The sequence below is a fragment of the Oncorhynchus gorbuscha genome, unplaced genomic scaffold (assembly GCF_021184085.1).
Source record: "Oncorhynchus gorbuscha isolate QuinsamMale2020 ecotype Even-year unplaced genomic scaffold, OgorEven_v1.0 Un_scaffold_2236, whole genome shotgun sequence".
NCBI lineage: Eukaryota > Metazoa > Chordata > Actinopteri > Salmoniformes > Salmonidae > Oncorhynchus > Oncorhynchus gorbuscha.
This window is the reverse complement of record NW_025746801.1, coordinates 21,463-40,665: the sequence shown is the minus strand read 5'-3', so window position 1 is coordinate 40,665 and position 19,203 is coordinate 21,463. Positions and strand designations below refer to the sequence as shown.

At 45.8% G+C, this 19,203-nt stretch overlaps 1 protein-coding gene across 1 annotated transcript in view; it reads right to left on the bottom strand.

The window, feature by feature from the left end:
• LOC124025383 (serine/threonine-protein kinase 32A-like) overlaps positions 1-19,203 on the bottom strand; it is a gene marked incomplete at its 5' end in the record, with an annotated part of 43,461 nt that overhangs the window by 5,194 nt on the left and 19,064 nt on the right. The window contains one exon of the mRNA XM_046338871.1: positions 6,009-6,073. Coding sequence (XP_046194827.1) covers positions 6,009-6,073 — 65 coding nt within the window. The remainder of the gene's footprint in view (positions 1-6,008; positions 6,074-19,203) is intronic.

The following is a 19,203-nucleotide window of genomic DNA, read 5'->3' as shown; positions in this document are numbered from 1 at the left end:
CTATATATCTATGTAGGACATATCATGATTGTTCTCAGTAGACTATATATCTATGTAGGACATATCATGATTGTTCTCAGTAGACTATATATCTATGTAGGACATATCATGATTGTTCTCAGTAGACTATATATCTATGTAGGACATATCATGATTGTTTCACAGTAGACTATATATCTATGTAGGACATATCATGATTGTTCTCAGTAGACTATATATCTATGTAGGACATATCATGATTGTTTCACAGTAGACTATATATCTATGTAGGACATATCATGATTGTTCTCAGTAGACTATATATCTATGTAGGACATATCATGATTGTTTCACAGTAGACTATATATCTCTGTAGGACATATCATGATTGTTTCACAGTAGACTATATATCTCTGTAGGACATATCATGATTGTTTCACAGTAGACTATATATCTATGTAGGACATATCATGATTGTTCTCAGTAGACTATATATCTATGTAGGACATATCATGATTGTTTCACAGTAGACTATATATCTCTGTAGGACATATCATGATTGTTTCACAGTAGACTATATATCTCTGTAGGACATATCATGATTGTTTCACAGTAGACTATATATCTCTGTAGGACATACACCACCGTTCAAAAGTTTGGGGTCACTTAGAAATGTCCTAGTTTTTGAAAGAAAATCACGTTTTTTTGTCCATTAAAATAACATCAAATTGATCAGAAATACAGTGTAGACATTGTTAATGTTGTAAATGACTATTGTAGCTGGAAATGGCTGATTTTTAATGGGATATCTACATAGGCATACAGAGGCCCATTATCAGCAGCTATCACTCTTGTTTTGAACATCAACAGTGAAGAGTTGACTCCGGGATGCTGGCCGTCTAGGCAGAGTTGACTCCGGGATGCTGGCCGTCTAGGCAGAGTTGACTCCGGGATGCTGGCCGTCTAGGCAGAGTTGACTCCGGGATGCTGGCCGTCTAGGCAGAGTTGACTCCGGGATGCTGGCCGTCTAGGCAGAGTTGACTCCGGGATGCTGGCCGTCTAGGCAGAGTTGACTCCGGGATGCTGGCCGTCTAGGCAGAGTTGACTCCGGGATGCTGGCCGTCTAGGCAGAGTTGACTCCGGGATGCTGGCCGTCTAGGCAGAGTTGACTCCGGGATGCTGGCCGTCTAGGCAGAGTTGACTCCGGGATGCTGGCCGTCTAGGCAGAGTTGACTCCGGGATGCTGGCCGTCTAGGCAGAGTTGACTCCGGGATGCTGGCCGTCTAGGCAGAGTTGACTCCGGGATGCTGGCCGTCTAGGCAGAGTTGACTCCGGGATGCTGGCCGTCTAGGCAGAGTTGACTCCGGGATGCTGGCCGTCTAGGCAGAGTTGCAAAGAAAAGCCATATCTCAGACTGGCCAATAAAAATAAAATATTAAGATGGGCAAAAGAATACAGACACTGGACAGAGGAACTCTGCCTAGAAGACCAGCATCCCGGAGTCATCTCTTCACTGTTGATGTTGAGACTGGAGTTTTGAGGGTATTACTTAATGAAGCTGCCAGTTTAGGACTTGTGAGGCATTTGTTTTTCAAACAAAACACTCTAATGTTCTTGTCCTCTTGCTCAGTTGTGCACCGGGGCCTCCCACTCCTCTTTCTATTCTGGTTAGAGCCAGTTTGCGCTGTTCTGTGAAGGGAGTAGTACATAGCGTTGTACAAGATCTTTAGTTTCTTGGCAATTTCTCACATGGAAGAGCCTTCATTTCTCAGAACAAGAATAGACTGACGAGTTTCAAAAGAAAGTTATTTGTTTCTGGCCATTTTGAGCCTGTAATCGAAACCACAAATGCTGATGCTCCAGATACTCAACTAGTTTAAAGGCGGACAGTTTTATTGCTTCTTTAATCAGGACAACAGTTTTCAGCTGTGATAACATAATTGCAAAAGGGTTTTGTAATGATCAATTAGCCTTTTACAATTGCAAACTTGGATTAGCTAACACAACGTGCCATTGGAAAACAAGAGTGATAGCTGCTGATAATGGACCTCTGTATGCCTATGTAGATATTCCATTAAAACTATGCTGTTTCCAGCTACAATAGTCATTTACAACATTAACAATGTCTACACTGTATTTCTGGTCAATTTGATGTTATTTTAATGGAAGATGACTCATCGGCTGACAACATGGTAACGACTGGACTAGAAACGACTACGAGTAATGAGAGCACAGCACAAGAGAACACCACAGCAACTGTCACAAGTTCTGCTGCAACAGTGGGCCACAAACAGATGCAGGTATGTGTCTGTGGTTGGAGGAAAGTTACATCACACCGTGGGTTGAGGATCCACCAGGGGAAGAAGGGGTGTTTGGGTAAAGAGAGACAGAGAACTCGCATTGATTACTTTCTGCGAAAGCGATCAAATCAGTCGAATGAAGCACAGCAACTGGACGCAAACCATAGTTTGCAGTGCATCAGTACCACTGTCATGGAGGACGTAAACTCAAGCACCGAAGTAGCAACTGAGGTGGAACCAACAACAGGAGTGGAACTCACCCAGCATCCCAGACCTGCAGTCGAGAGGAGACTACCAGGGCACAGACCGTATGTGAAGTGGCCTGGCGCCAGTAACAAGAAGTTGTGGGAAACAGTGAATACTGACCTTACCTTGACCCTCGAGAAACTTCGAGGCACAGTGGAGAAGAAGTTGGAGAGGATGGGGGACATCATCTATGAGTACGGGACAGAAAGATTTGGAGTGGAAGAGGCAAAAGGCGGGAGAAAGGTTCCAACCCCATCAGTTTCCAGGAGGCAACAAGAAATCAAGCGCCTCTTTCAAGAAAGGCGGCAGCTTAAAAAACAGTGGAAGAAGGCCTCGGAAGTGGAAAAGGAGGGCATACAGGCACTTCAGGCTGACATCAAAACCTGGTTGGCTTCCCTCCGTAGAGCAGAGAACCTACGGAAACGCAGAAGGAAGAAAGAACAAACTAGAACTTGGTTCTATAAAGATGCCTTCAAGTTCCTTAAAAGTCTCTTCACAAAGGAAAAAAGTGGAGCTCTAAAAACAACAAAGAAAGACCTAGAGGAGCACCTGAGAACAACAAACTTTGACTCAAAGCGACATGAACATCTGGCCATCCCATCAGATATCCCACCCATGGAACCCCCGGAACATCATATTGAGACCAGCCCTCCGACATGGAAAGAGGTGGAAAACACAGTTCGACGGGCAAGAACAGCATCAGCCCCGGGGCCAAATGGAGTCCCGTACACAGTGTATAAGAACGCACCAGACGTCCTGAGGTTCCTCTGGAGGCTTATGAGAACAGCTTGGCAGAAGAAGATAATACCCAAAGTGTGGCGTAGGGCAGGCGGGGTCCTGATCCCTAAGGAGAAGGATGCAGTGAACATCAGCCAATTCCGCCCAATCTCCTTACTGAATGTCGAGGGTAAAATCTTCTTTAGGGTCATTGCCCACAGGATGGCCGAGTACCTGCAAAGGAATACGTACGTCGATACATCTGTACAGAAGACAGGAATATCAGGGTTCTCTGGCTGCTTGGAACATTCCAGCATGATCTGGCACCAGATCCAAATGGCCAAGGTGGAGAAAAGGGACCTCCATGTAGTCTTCCTCGACCTCGCCAATGCATTTGGCTCTGTGCCCCATGAACTCCTGTGGTCTGCCTTCAGATTTTTCCACATACCGGACACCATCACAAAACTGGTGAAGTCGTACTTCCAGGATCTGCAGTTCTGCTTCAACACCTCAGAGTTCACCACCTCATGGCAGTGCCTGAATGTAGGTATAATGGCAGGATGTACCATTTCTCTGTTGGCATTCACAATGGCAATGGAGGTTATCATCAGATCCTCAAAATGGGTTGCTGGTGGACAGCGAGTCGACTCCACTCAGAGCCTACATGGACAACATTACAACATTGACCACCACTGTCCCATGCACCAGGAGACTGCTCAGAAAACTTGAGGAGAACATCAGCTGGGCCCGTATGAAGATTAAACCATCCAAGTCACGCAGCATCTCGATTGTGAAGGGAGTACTCTCTGACCTGAAATTCTTCATCGGAGATGACGAAATCCCAACAGTGTCTGAGCAGCCGGTAAAAAGCCTTGGAAGGTGGTATGATGCAAGCCTGAAGGACAAAGACCAGGTGCAACAGCTGCGCAAATACATCAGTAGTAGCCTACAGTCCATCGACAACACCCAGCTACCTGGAAAGTTAAAGGCCTGGTGTCTGCAGTTTGGTCTCCTACCCCGGGTGTTGTGGCCCTTAGCACTGTATGAGGTTCCAATCTCAACAGTGGAGAAGATGGAAAGAGGAGTCACAGGCTACTTAAAGAAGTGGCTTGGAGTTCCACGATGCCTTACCACCATAGGCCTCTATGGAGATGGTGTCCTCAAGCTGCCCCTCATCAGTCTAACAGAGGAATTCAAGTGTGCAAAAACCAGGCTCCAGATGACACTGAATGAATCGCGAGACCCAGTGGCAACTGGGCGCAAATGGAGGCCAGGAAAAGCAGTCCAGGAGGCAACAGCAGCCCTCAGACATGCTGACATTGTGGGTTATGTTCAGCAAGGGAGAGGAGGCCTTGGGCTAACTAGCCGTGCTGCTTGGAGTAAGGCCACTGCACCAGAGCGGCGGAAGATGGTAGTGCAGGAAGTACGCCATCAGGAGGAGGCTGCAAGGTGGGCCAAGGCAGTCTCTCTTGCCAAACAGGGACAGTGGACTCGATGGGACAGTGTGGAGAAGAGGAAGATCAGCTGGAAGGATCTGTGGGCCATGGAAGCGAGGCGGTTGAGCAACATATGACGTCCTTCCAACACCAGTTAATCTTCACCAATGGTATGGTGAAGATCCGGACTGTGCCCTCTGTTCCATGCCAGCCAACCTCAGGCACATTCTCACAGGGTGTAAAACAAGCCTCACCCAAGGATGCTACACTTGGCGTCACAACCAAGTCCTTAAAAACCTTGCGTCCGCCCTGGAGGACAAGCGAGCTGTCACCAGCTCCCTACCACCCACAGCAGCATCACACTCCTTACGGACAAACTTTGTCCGCGAAGGGGCTAAACCACCGAAGAGCGGCTCTACACCATTAGAGCGAGACCAGCTGCGCTTGGCCCGCGACTGGAAAATGCTAGCTGACATTGGCCGGCAACTTGTGTTTCCTCCTGAGATCGCAACCACCACCCTAAGACCTGACATGGTGCTCTGGTCCCGTTCACTCAATAAGGTCTTCATCATTGAGCTCACAGTACCCTGGGAAAACTCAGTAGATGAGGCTTATGAGCGAAAACATCTGCGCTATGCTGATCTAGCTGCCGAAGCATCATGGCTGGAACACAGAAGTCCGACCAGTGGAGGTGGGCTGCATAGGTTTTGTGGCAACATCTACAACCAGACTGCTTAGAGACTTGGGAATTAAGGGCCAGAGCCAGCGTTCGGCAATCAAAGCTGTATCAGAGACGGCAGAAGGCAGCAGTCAGTGGCTCTGGATCAAGAGGAAAGACCCCAGCTGGGCCCCAAAGTGAGAGGGCCAGGAGGTATGCGGTCAACAATGCTTGACTCAGGGAGGAGGACGCCCCTGCCATGCATAGTCCCATGGTATGTTGGCTATCAACAACAAGGCAACTCCTATGGCTAATTGGGAATGGGACGCAAGCGTAGGATTGATCACCCTGTCGCTGGCTGCCTTTGGGGAGGGTGTATAGTGTGAAAGGCCGAAACAACCTAGGAACCAAAGGTACACTACTGACGATGCGCTCCCCACATTTCACCACGCTCACTATTCATTAACTCTTGGAAGTGCTTGCACAAAGGATAGTAACATCTCATCCTGTGTTCTTGGAATCTGTGCTTTTCTTTCAAAAACTAGGACATTTCTAAGTGACCCCAAACTTTTTAACGGTAGAGTACATAGTGAGTGTTCTCAGTAGACTATACAGTGTATATCTCTGTTAGGACATACAATAAGTTCTCTCATTAGAAACTGAGTGTCCGACCTTTCTCTGTTGAAGATGAGGAAGTCCCTCTCCACATTGTCCAGGCGCTGTTGGAGCTGACCGTTCTGGGAAATTAAAAGGTTTACAGGGTTAAGAACACACACACACACAGACACGCACACACACACACACGCACGCACGCACGCACGCACGCACGCACACACACACAGACAGGCACGCACGCACGCACGCACGCACGCACACACACACACACACACACACACACACACACACACACACACAGACACACACACACACGCACGCACGCACGCACACACACACAGACAGAATATTTTTTAAGACAGTAAAGATTATCCTATGACCCAGATAATGGTTGTTGATACTTGGGACAAGAAGGGGGAGAACAAGCACTGTAGAAAGATTAATGAAGTTTTGCTCATTTTAAAGGACAGCCAGTATCTCTCTCAGAGGCCCACTTGCCCTTCACTGAAACAGTGTCACACATTTAGTGATGTTAATCATGTGAGAACAACAACATCTCCGTGACAACCTATCCTGGCAGCCTTGCCGGTGTTATGACAGTTTCTCGCCCTCTCTGGGCACTGGGTTGGTGTTAGGCAGACTGCTTGGGCCAGATTGGACCTTAGACGACTCCCACCGTAAGTTTCTTGACCCCATGTACAGGCCTGGCAATCAGCCTGGAGAGCTAGTACAGGTGCTTTCACAGTGGGGCGCCAGTCCCTGGCAGACAGCCTGGAGAGCTAGTACAGGTGCTTTCACAGTGGGGCGCCAGTTCCTGGCAGACAGCCTGGAGAGCTAGTACAGGTGCTTTCACAGTGGGGCGCCAGTCCCTGGCAGACAGCCTGGAGAGCTAGTACAGGTGCTTTCACAGTGGGACGCCAGTCCCTGGCAGACAGCCAACAAGAGAAGTGGAGCACGGAGAGAGAGAGAGAGAGAGAGAGAGAGAGAGAGAGAGAGAGAGAGAGAGAGAGAGAGAGAGAGAGAGAGAGAGAGAGAGAGAGAGAGAGAGAGAGAGAGAGAGAGATGGGGTGACATTCACACAGAAGCCTTGTTTATACATTGTGCCCACATTGTCAGGAATATGTTTACACATGGTATCAAAATGTGTCTCTTATCCGCCCACTGTGTCTGCATCGTGACCACATTTCCCTGTCACTCCCTGTAAGTAATTTATTTGACAGCTATTCTGTCAAAATAAATCTGATTTATTTTAAGACCGATATTGATGCTATAAGTCAATGGTGCCACGTGTCAATGATTTTAGAAGGCAGGACAATGACGATTTAAATGGTTTCACTGTCCAGATCCGTTTACATTTGTAAGATATCCAGACACAATGAGTGCCTGACTACCTACGAAGGTGGTCAGGAAGATCTGAGGAAATCAGAACACAATGTGTCTTTTAATCATCTACACCTGTCTGGAAATGTGGGCACAATAAGAATGTGGACAAGATCAGGACAAAGGATGCATCTTAGAACCAGGTATAGAGAGAGACACAGAGTGAGATGGACAGACAGAGAGAGGGAAGAGAGACAGAGGGAGATGGATAGAGAGAGAGGGAAGAGAGACAGAGGGAGATGGATAGAGAGAGAGGGAAGAGAGACAGAGGGAGATGGATAGAGAGAGAGGGAAGAGAGACAGAGGGAGATGGATAGAGAGAGAGGGAAGAGAGACAGAGTGAGATGGACAGACAGAGAGAGGGAAGAGAGACAGAGTGAGATGGACAGACAGAGAGAGGGAAGAGAGACAGAGGGAGATGGATAGAGAGAGAGGGAAGAGAGACAGAGGGAGATGGATAGAGAGAGACTGAAGAGAGACAGAGGGAGATGGACAGACAGAGAGAGGGAAGAGAGACAGAGGGAGATGGATAGAGAGAGAGGGAAGAGAGACAGAGGGAGATGGATAGAGAGAGAGCGAAGAGAGACAGAGGGAGATGGATAGAGAGAGATAGTAAAAGAGCGAGAGACATACAGACAGACAGAGATGGGTACAGTAGCTTGCGAAAGCATTCACCCCTTGGCATTTTTCCTATTTTGTTGCCTTACAACTTGGAATTAAATTTGATTTTTTGGGGGGGTTTGTATCATTTGATCTACACAACATGCCTACCACTTTGAAGATGCAAAATATTTTTTTTTGTAAAACAAACAAGAAGTAAGACAAAAAAAACGGAAAACTTGAGCGTGCATAATTATTCACCCCCACAAAGGTAATACCTTGAAGAGCCACCTTTTGCAGCAATTACAGCTGCAAGTCTCTTGGGGTATGTCTCTATAAACTCTGTGTGTATAGCCAAGTTATTGTTACTCATTGCTTATTTATTATTCATTTTCTATTATTTCTCTATTTTGTTTCTCTCTGCGTTGTTGGGAAGGGGACGTAAGCATTTCACTGTTAGTCCACACATGTTGTTTAGGAAACATGACAAATAAAATGTGATTTGATCTCAGTGTGTGTTGCTTTACTGCTTACTCTCCTGTACAGATGCTAAGCACCACCTCCCCCACCCAAGCATGGGAACAGAAAGGCAGACAGACAGACAGACAGACAGACAGACAGACAGACAGACAGACAGACAGACAGACAGACAGACAGACAGACAGACAGACAGACAGACAGACAGACAGACAGACAGACAGACAGACAGACAGACAGACAGACAGACAGACAGACAGACAGATAGATAGATAGATAGATAGATAGATAGATAGATAGATAGATAGATAGATAGATAGATAGATAGATAGATAGATAGATAGATAGATAGATAGATAGATAGATAGGCAGACATACAGGCAGACATCCAGTCAGACATACAGGCAGATAGACAGACATCTAGTCAGACATACAGGCAGACAGACATACAGACAGACATCCAGTCAGACATACAGGCAGGCAGGCAGACAGACATACAGACAGACAGACATCCAGTCAGACATACAGGCAGACAGACATGCAGACAGACAGACATACAGACAGACATCCAGTCAGACATACAGGCAGACAGACATGCAGACAGACAGACATCCAGTCAGACATACAGGCAGGCAGGCAGACAGACATCCAGTCAGACATACAGGCAGACAGACATGCAGACAGACAGACATACAGACAGGTAGACAGACATGCAGACAGACAGGCAGACAGATATACAGGCAGGCAGACAGATAGACAGATATACAGATAGACAGGCAGACAGACATCTAGTCAGACATACAGGCAGATAGACAGACATCTAGTCAGACATACAGGCAGACAGACATACAGAGAGACATCCAGTCAGACATACAGGCAGGCAGACAGACATACAGACAGACATCCAGTCAGACATACAGGCAGACAGACATGCAGACAGACAGACATACAGACAGGTAGACAGACATGCAGACAGACAGGCAGACAGACATACAGGCAGGCAGACAGATAGACAGATATACAGATAGACAGGCATACAGACATCTAGTCAGACATACAGGCAGACAGGCAGACAGACAGACATCCAGTCAGACATACAGGCAGACAGACATGCAGACAGACAGACATACAGACAGGCAGACAGACATACAGGCAGGCAGACAGACTTCTAAACAGACATGCAAACAGGCAGACAGACAGACATCCAGTCAGCAAGTCAGCCAGTCAGCCAGACAGGGGTGTGATGGGGTGAGCTCTCCACCTGGAGAAGAAGGATCCCTTGGGGAGCCAACAAGGTAGCCAGGCAGAACAGCACGGTGCTGGAAACAACAGTGGGCCCAGAGAGAGACTGTAAGAGCCAAAGGTATAGCTTGCGAAGGACAGCCTGTGAATAACAATATCACTTAACCTGTGGTTAAATCTCTCCCTTTCTGCTGTTAAATGGGAGTTCAGAAGTTAATTATGCCCTGCTGTTTGATAAAAAGTGTCATTTAACACTTTACAAAATGAAACCTAGAGGGACTTTTCTGTTGGCTGATTGCCAGGCTGGTAGAGACACAATTAAAGTCATTGTATATTTCAATTGTACAGCTATAGGCTCAAGACAGCAATCAGTAACATCATTGTGTATAATAACTATTCGACATCTGTACTGTGGGTTCTGACCATCCGGGATTCTCTCTTAGTTATAGAACCACACAAAAACTACAGTACCACTGAATACTTCAACACATCAATATCAAAGTGTTGATCAGAACTGTCAAATATTCTGATCGGGTTAATTGAGGGTGAAGAGAAGGGAAGTGACAGCAGTTAAAGTGACATGATCATAGAGTGTAGCGAGGTTGGGAGGATGGAGGATGGAAAGATGGGCCTATTTATGCTGTTCCCAAGAAAACAGAGTCCAATTCCTCACTACATCGTCTGTGATTTAATGAAACTAATTATACTGTTCATTATGGTTTCAACAGCAGCCAGGATTCAGAAGGGAAAGAGAGAGGGAGGGCGGGAGGGAAGAGAGAGAGAGGGAGGGAGACAGAAGTTAAGAGGATGAGAGCAAGGCAGAAAAAGGAGAACAGAATATGGGGAGGAAGAAATAGAGAGGGGAGGAAGGGGAGAGGAGCACAGAGAGGGAGAGAGATAGAGAGATAGAGAGAGAGACTGAGTTAATGAGCCAGCAGCAGACTGGGCCAGACATTAGGGCAGTGCCCCGCCTGCCTTTCATACAATATTGATCTGCACTGCTTAAGAAATGGGTACACATTATGCATATCCCCTCTCTCTGTCTCTCTCTGTCTCTCTCTCTCTGTCTCTCTCTCTCTCTCTCTCTCTCTCTCTCTCTCTCTCTCTCTCTCTCTCTCTGTGTGTGTCCCTCTCTGTCTCTCCCTGTCTCTCTCTGTCTCTGTATCTCTCTCTCTCTCTCTCTCTCTCTCTCTCTCTCTCTCTCTCTCTCTCTCTCTCTCTCTCTCTGTCTCTCTCTCTCTCTGTCTCTGTCTCTCGCTCTCTCTCTCTGTCTCTATCTCTCTGAACTTTAGACAGGAGAAGTGTATGTCCTCCCTCCACTCAACATGAGGCCCCTCATAAACTAACACACACACACAATGCTGTTTTCCCATTTTAGAAAGGTACGGAAAAAATGAATGCTTCACTTTGTTTAAAAATACATTCAGTGAAGTGCACTTCCAGTTAAAAATCATTTATGGAGGGAGTATTTTTACATTTGACATTTTAGTCATTTAGCAGATGGTCTTATCCAGAGCGACTTTCACAGGATCAATTAGGTTGTTTTTCACCTAGTCGGCTCTGGAATTCAAACCCTTGTTACCTGCCGATCACCATGTTTTTATTATGGTTGACAAAATGGAACTGGGAGGCCTACTGCTTGAGGTTTCATTTCCACGGTGGTGAACAGTATTGTTAGAAAGTTATTCGACTTCAAAACTATGGAGAAATTCCGTTGGTGTGAATGAATCTTCTTGTCTACGTTCAAGTGTCCTTGTGCACTGCTAGTTTTACGGTGATGTTACATCGGTGGTGATAATTGGACAATTATTTACTTGTTTCTGGGTAGTACTGTGGCGGCCATGAAATTTTGTCAGACGGTTATTGTCATACTGCCGGTCTCACAGTAATTGACACGGTAATTAACATAAACACATTTAGCATCTCCAGGCCTCCATAAGCCTGAAAGCCGTTGATGCAGGCCTTTGGAACGCCTACATTTAAAAAGTAGAATACCTCTATTTAATACACACCATCACAATAAATACATTCTTTATTTTAGGCAGGTCTAAAGAAACATTAGGATATGAAGAAAATGTATTTCATAAGAACAGAGTTGGAAAACTGTATTTTATCTGGCCCGGCTTGTTCATTTAGCAGACAATATACTTTATTCCTAGTTATCCTTGATTCAGTGATTCATAGCCTACTGTGTCAACTGAAATGTCATTTTAGCAATGCCCTTCTATGTGGTATGCCTACAATTGGTAAAACACAAAAAAGACTGCCCGTCTGGACAGGACATCCAAAAGACATTGACCGTTGGTCAGCGCTTACTGCGGTGTAGCCTGTCAATGTCATTTCATGAATGCCGGTCCATGTGATAGGGCCACTGTTTGTAAAACATTGCATTGGCTTTATTAGTCCTGATTCCTGTGAATAATACATTTGGCTCTTTAAGCTCTGAATATCAGCTATCCAACTTTATCAGGAGTTATCCTGTGACTTTTTGCAATGTGTTGACACAATGGGAACTACAGAAGTATTGCATTTTTTTCTACGATTAATGACAATTTAGACCACGGGGATGAAACTCCTGGACAGAGAAGCCTCACTGTCCATTCCATAGTGTCCATTTTAATTTGACCTGTACTGTTTTTAGAATATGATGTTTGTTAACATGTCGGCACCTGTTTATGTTAGATGATATTTTTTACGGGATGTTGGTGGAGCGCTGCAGCGAACCGTCTCTCCAACAGAACACTGGAGAGGTGCACTGGGAATGGACAATATTCATATTTTGCTTCCCTGCCTTTGACAAAGTGGGCACTTCTTCTTACAATGCACCTTGATCAGTTTAGCTCAGAAAATCCTGCCCTCGTCCATCTGCCTAAGAGCCAATTTATGCTTGATTCGAAAATGTGGTCGGAGGCGCTGTATGAATGGTGAAGCAATGGCCAAACTGAGCTCTGTGCCTCTAGAAATGGTGTAACAATGCAGAGGGCTCTGTAAAGCTCCACATCGACATGATTGGTTGAACGTAGGTGGGGGCGGGAGGTCCTGTATGAACACAAACTTGCTTCCTTGACAACATCCTTCACAACAGCTCTGCTCAACAGTTGCGCAATGCTCCGTGAAACGCAAGAAGTATGAACGCCCTGAGGCTACACAGCCAATGCAGACATCAGATTGACCATGCAGCGCCTGTAATCCTCAGGCTGGCCCTGAGTGCACATACGAAGTGAGGGTATTGAGGGTGAAAGGCATCATTTGAAAGAAATCATATACATTAGATTTAGAGTTATTTGGCAACTTTAGTTGTAAATGATACGGACTTTAGAAATCAAAACATATCAAATCAAATTTTATTTGTCACATACACACATGGTTAGCAGATGTTAATGGAGTGTAGCGAAATTCTTGTGCTTCTATTTCCGACAATGCAGTCATAACCAACGCATAATCTAACCTTACAATTCCACAACAGCTACCTTATACACACAAGTGTTAAGGGATAAAGAATATGTACATAAAGATATATGAATGAGTAATGGTACAGAACGGCATAGGCAAGATGCAGTAGATGGTATAGAGTACAGTATATACATATGAGATGAGTAATGTAGGGTATGTAAACATTATATTAAGTGGCATTGTTTAAAGTGGCTAGTGATACATTTTTCCAATATTAAAGTGGCTGGAGTTGAGTCAGTATGTTGGCAGCAGCCACTCAATGTTAGTGGTGGCTGTTTTAACAGAGGGCCCTCGGAGTGTGGTGTCAGGAAAATAACCTCACACTTTACGTCAACTAAACAAAGGAGATGATCGCGGACTTCAGGAAACAACAGAGGAAGCACCCCCCTATCCACATCGACAGGACAGTAGTGGAGAGGGTAGAAAGTTTTAAGTTCCTCGGCGTACACATCACGGACAAACTGAATTGGTCCACCCACACAGACAGCGTGGTGAAGAAGGCGCAGCAGCGCCTCTTCAACCTCAGGAGGCTGAAGAAATTTGGCTTGTCACCAAAAGCACTCACAAACTTTTCTGTAGCTGTTGTAGCTCCGCCCACAACCGTAACGCTCTCCAGAGGGTAGTGAGGTCTGCACAATGCATCACCGGGGGCAAACTACCTGCCCTCCAGGACACCTACACAGAGAACAGTCTATGACTAGGGTGGCTGGAGTCTTTGACAATTATTAGGGTCTTCCTCTGACAACGCCTGGTATAGAGGTCCTGGATGGCAGGAAGCTTGGCCCCGGTCATGTACTGGGCCATTTGCATTACGCTCTATAGCACTTTGCAGTTGGAGGCCGAGCAGTTGCCATACTAGGCAGTGATGCAACCAGTCAGGATGCTCTCAATGGTGCAGCTGCAGAAACTTTTGAGGATGTGAAGACCCATGCCAAATCTATTCAGTCTCCTGAGGGGGAATAGGTTTTGTCGTGCCCTCTTCACGACTGTCTTGGTGTGCTTGGACCATGTTAGTTTGTTGGTGATGTGGACACCAAGGAACTTGAAGCTCTTAACCTTCTCCACTGCAACCCCATCGATGAGAATGGGGGCATGCTCTGCCCTTTTTTCCTGTAGTCTACAATCATCTCCTTTGTCTTGATCATGTTGAGGGAGAGGTTGTTGTCCTGCCACCACACAGCCAGATCACTTACCTCTTCCCTATAGGCTTGCTCGTCGTTGTCGATGATCAGGCCTACCACTGTTGTGTCATCGGCAAATTTAATGATGGTGTTGGAGTTATGCCTGGCCGTGCAGTCATGAGTGAACAGGGAGTACAGGAGGGGACTGACCAAGCACCCCTGAGGGCCCTCTGTGTTGAGGATAAGCGTGGCAGATGTGTTGTTACCTACTCTTACCAACTGGGGGCGGCCCATCAGGAATTGCAGGATCCAGTTGCAGAGAAAATAGAGGCAGAAAAAGAACGAGAACAACGGCATTTGGAGATGTGTAAAATTGAGGCAGACAGAGAACAAAGGCAGTTGGAGTTCAAAATGCGCCAGATGGAACTGGAGGCAGAGACAGCGAGGCTAGCCCTCCTCACCTGCTGTGTCAAACACGTTTGACATTAGTAGGCAGATTGCCTTAGTACCTTTGTTCAGAGAGTCGGAGGTTGACTCCTATTTTTGTGTATTTGAGCGTATAGCCGTAGCATTGAAATGGCCTGAAGAGGTATGGTGCCTATTACTTCAGTGTAAATTAACTGGTAAAGCCCAAGAGGTTTTGTCAGCGTTACCTCTGGAGGACAGTTTGAATTACGAAGTGGTCAAAGCTACTGTTCTTCGTGCCTATGAGCTTGTGCCTGAGGCATACCGACAGAGATTTAGGTCTCATAGAAAGTCTTCTAGTAAGACTTATGTGGAATTTGCTAGAGACAAGGGAAATCTGTTTGATAAATGGCATGCTGCTAGTAAGGTAACTGATTTCAACTCTCTCCGGGAGTTAATCTTGTTGGAAGAGTTTAAAAATTGCTTACCCGAACGCATTGTAGTTTACCTAAACGAACAGAAAGTATCCTGTCTGGCAGAAGCGTCTGTGTTGGCAGACGAGTTTGTGTTGACGCACAAGAGTGTGTTTTCGGCTCAAACCGAGAGTAGAGCCACTGAGTTTCCTACCTTTAGCCCTAGTCGGCCAGCAGCAGTATTATTTCTATTGTCATAAAGTAGGACATATGATTAATGATTGCTTCCTGCTTAAACGCAAACAAGGGATGCCACTTCGTGCCAAGCCACCAACAGGTGTTGCTCTAATTCGCACGGTTAAGAGGTCGGCAACAAAACAGGTGCCTCAGGGTAGTTTGAAAGTCTCAGTCCCCGACCGCCGTTATGAACCATTCATTTTCGAGGGGTTTGTGTCCCTAACGAATGACGAAGCGTCTCAACGCCGGTTAAAATCCTTAGAGATACTGGTGCGGCGCAGTCGTTTATATTGTCTGATGTGTTGCCCTTATCTGACGATACATACTGTGGTTCCAGTGTGTTAGTGCAGGGTATTGAAATGGGTTTTGTCCCAGTGCCATTGCACTTTGTGAAAGTACACTCTGAGTTAATCAGTGGAATATTCAGAGTGGGGGTACGTCCTATGTTGCCAGTGAAAGGTGTGACCTTTATAATGGGTAACGATATTGCCGGAGGAAAGGTAGTACCCGTATTGGAAGTATTGGATAAAAGTGACCACTCTCTCTCGAATGAGCTGGCACAGAGTTATCCACATGGGTTCCCCGCTTGTGCTGTCACTCGTGCTCAGGCACGACAAGAGGGTGACGAGATAGATTTGTCGAACACTGTTCTGTTCAAAGAGGTTGATCAAGAGGATGGATTGTGTGATACATCTGAGAAGCTGATCACCTCTGACAAACAGCCCAGGAAAGAAGCAAAGAACGTTGAACTTATTGCTGATGCAATACAGTTACCAGTCACTCGTGAGCAGCTGATTGCTAACCAAAAGTTTGACAACAAGCTTGCTAAATGTTTTTCTAGTGTTGTCTCATTGGAAGATGTGAAGAAGAAGAACGTGGCTTACTTCATTGATGGTAATCTCCTCATGCGTATATGGAAATCCCATGTTGACGCGGATGGAGATTGGAATGCTGTTTACCAAATAGTGATTTCTACAGCCTTTCGACAAAATGTGTTATCGCTTGCTCATGATCACCAGTGGTCTGGTCATTTAGGAATCACAAAAACTTATGATCGGATCCTTCGACATTTCTTTTGGCCGGGTTTAAAACAAGATGTGGCTCAGTTCTGTCGGACATGCCACACCTGTCAGATAACAGGAAAACCAAATCAGGTTATTCCTCCCGCTCCTCTTTGTCCCATATCTGTCATAGGTGAACCATTCGAGCATGTGGTGGTTGATTGTGGCGGACCGTTACCGAAGACAAAATCGGGTAACCAGTTTTTGTTAACGATAATGTGTATGGCTACAAGATACCCCGAGGCCATTCCTCTGAGAAGGATTACAGCCCCGGTAGTGAGTAAAGCCTTAATAAAATTATTCACGACATTCGGGTTACCTAGGGTGGTACAAAGCGATCAAGGAACCAATTTCCTATCCAAGCTCTTCAGGCAGGTGTTAAAATCCTTGTCAATTATGCACCGTGTGTCAAGCGCCTATCACCCAGAGTCTCAGGGTGCACTTGAAAGATGGCATCAGACACTGAAGTCTATGCTACGTAAATATTGTTTGGAATCTGAGAAAGATTGGGATGAGGGAGTTCCTCTAGTTTTGTTTGCTGCTCGTGAAACTGTGCAGGAGTCCCTAGGTTTCAGCCCGGCTGAACTGGTGTTTGGTCACACAGTGAGAGGACCAATGAAAGTCCTTAAAGAACAGTTCTTGTCCCAAGAGTTGTGTACCAGAGATGAGAATGTGTTGGACTACGTTAGTCGCTTTCGTGAGCGCCTACACCAAGCTTGTGCTCTTGCAAAGGAAGCTCTGTCTTCCTCACAGAGGAGCATGAAAAGACACTATGATAAGGAGGCTGTTTCTCGTCCACTACAGCCAGGTGACCAAGTACTGGTGTTATTACCTGTTCCAGGATCTTCACTGTCAGCTCGTTTCTCGGGTCCTTATTTAATTGAAAAGAAAATAAGTGAAACTGACTATGTGCTTCAAACTCCTGATAGACAACGCCAATCTCGTGTGTGTCACATTAACATGTTGAAAGCTTACCACACCCGACCCATCACACAGTTAGAGAGTTCAAAAACAGAGGAAGGTACTGCTGTCCCCTCTGCTACTACTGCTATAATAGTGGACTGTCATATTGATGATGTTGATGGCTTGGAGTTGCGCAATACTCAGCAGCAGTGTGTTAGATTGCCCAACTCAGAAATGCTGCTGTCTATCCAATCCGGTCTGGTTCATTTAATGGATGGACAGGCCAATGATATTGTGAGGCTACTACACAGTTTTCCATGTCTCTTTAATGACGTTCCTACTCGCACAAATGTGTTGGAACATGACATTAATGTTGGAAATGCTACACCTATCAAGCAACACCCATATCGTATCAACGCTTCCAAGAGGAAGATAATGAGGGATGAGGTGAGATATTTGTTGGAGAATGACCTGGCTAAGCCAAGATCAAGCCCTTGGAGTTCTCCTTGCATTTTGGTTCCTAAACCTGATGGTACGTCCAGGTTATGTACGGATTATCGAAAGGTAAATTCTGTCACAATGCCAGATTCGTTCCCGTTACCCCGACTGGACGACTGTATCGACACTATTGGTGCTGCTAAGTATGTAACTAAGTTAGACCTTTTAAAAGGTTACTGGCAGGTTCCGTTAACTTCACGTGCTTCTGAGATTTCTGCCTTTGTGACCCCAGACAACTTCCAACAGTACTCAGTTATGGCTTTTGGGATGCGAAATGCACCAGCCACTTTCCAACGACTGGTTAACTCCGTATTAGCTGGCGTTCCTAATTGTAGTGCATACCTTGATGACCTAGTGATTTATTCGTCTGAGTGGTCAGATCATGTTTACTCGCTAAGGGTAGTATGTGAACGGTTGGCAGCTGCTTCTCTAACCCTGAACTTGGCAAAGTGCGAGTTTGGGAAGGCTACTGTTACCTATCTCGGTAAAGAGGTTGGCCATGGACAGGTGCGCCCTGTTGGTGCCAAGGTCTTGGCTATAACTGCATTCCCTGCACCTACCACCAGACGAGAGCTACGCCGCTTTCTAGGGATGGTTGGCTACTACCGTAGCTTCTGTAAAAATTTCTCTGCGGTAGTTGCTCCATTGACCGATTTGCTTAGTCCGGCTAGATCATTTGTGTGGTCCTCTGATTGTAAGAGAGCTTTTGAATCAGCGAAAGCACTCATATGTAGTACACCTGTACTTGCTGCTCCAGATTTTAAACAACCGTTCAAACTCGAGGTAGATGCTAGTGCCAGAGGTGCTGGTGCTGTTCTACTGCAGCAGGACAAGAGTGGAGTGGATCATCCCGTTTGTTATTTTTCACGTAAATTTAAAAAATGTCAAACAAACTATGCGACAATAGAACAAGAAGCTCTTGCTTTGTTGTTGGCTCTGCAATACTTTGAAGTATATATTGGTTCCAGTGCCCTACCCGTGATTGTATATACTGACCATAACCCCTTAGTTTTTCTCCACCGAATGTACAACCAGAACCAGCGCCTTATGCGTTGGGCGCTGATTGTACAAAATTATAATTTGGAGATCCGCCACAAAAAGGGTTCTGATAATGTGTTGGCAGATGCTTTGTCTCGTGTGTGAAAATGATTTCTGTATGTTTTGCAAGGTTGTTGCTTTGTAATGAGTATTCATTGAAATACTGTAGTCGCAACCCCTAGGGTTGCTCTTTTAAGGGTGGGAGTGTTACGGATACAGTTATCCTGTGTGTGTATCCTGTGTGTGTGTTTCTCTTCTCTCCTTCTCCCCTCACAGGTGAAAACCATCACTCCCCAATCAATCTCAAGCTCAGCGCAGCTCAAAACTCAGCTCAATCTCTCTGTAAATGCCATGTCTGTAGGTCTCTGTGTTTTTCTCTCGCTTTGTGTCTTAACCTCTCTTTTGTTTAAAGCACCTCCATAGC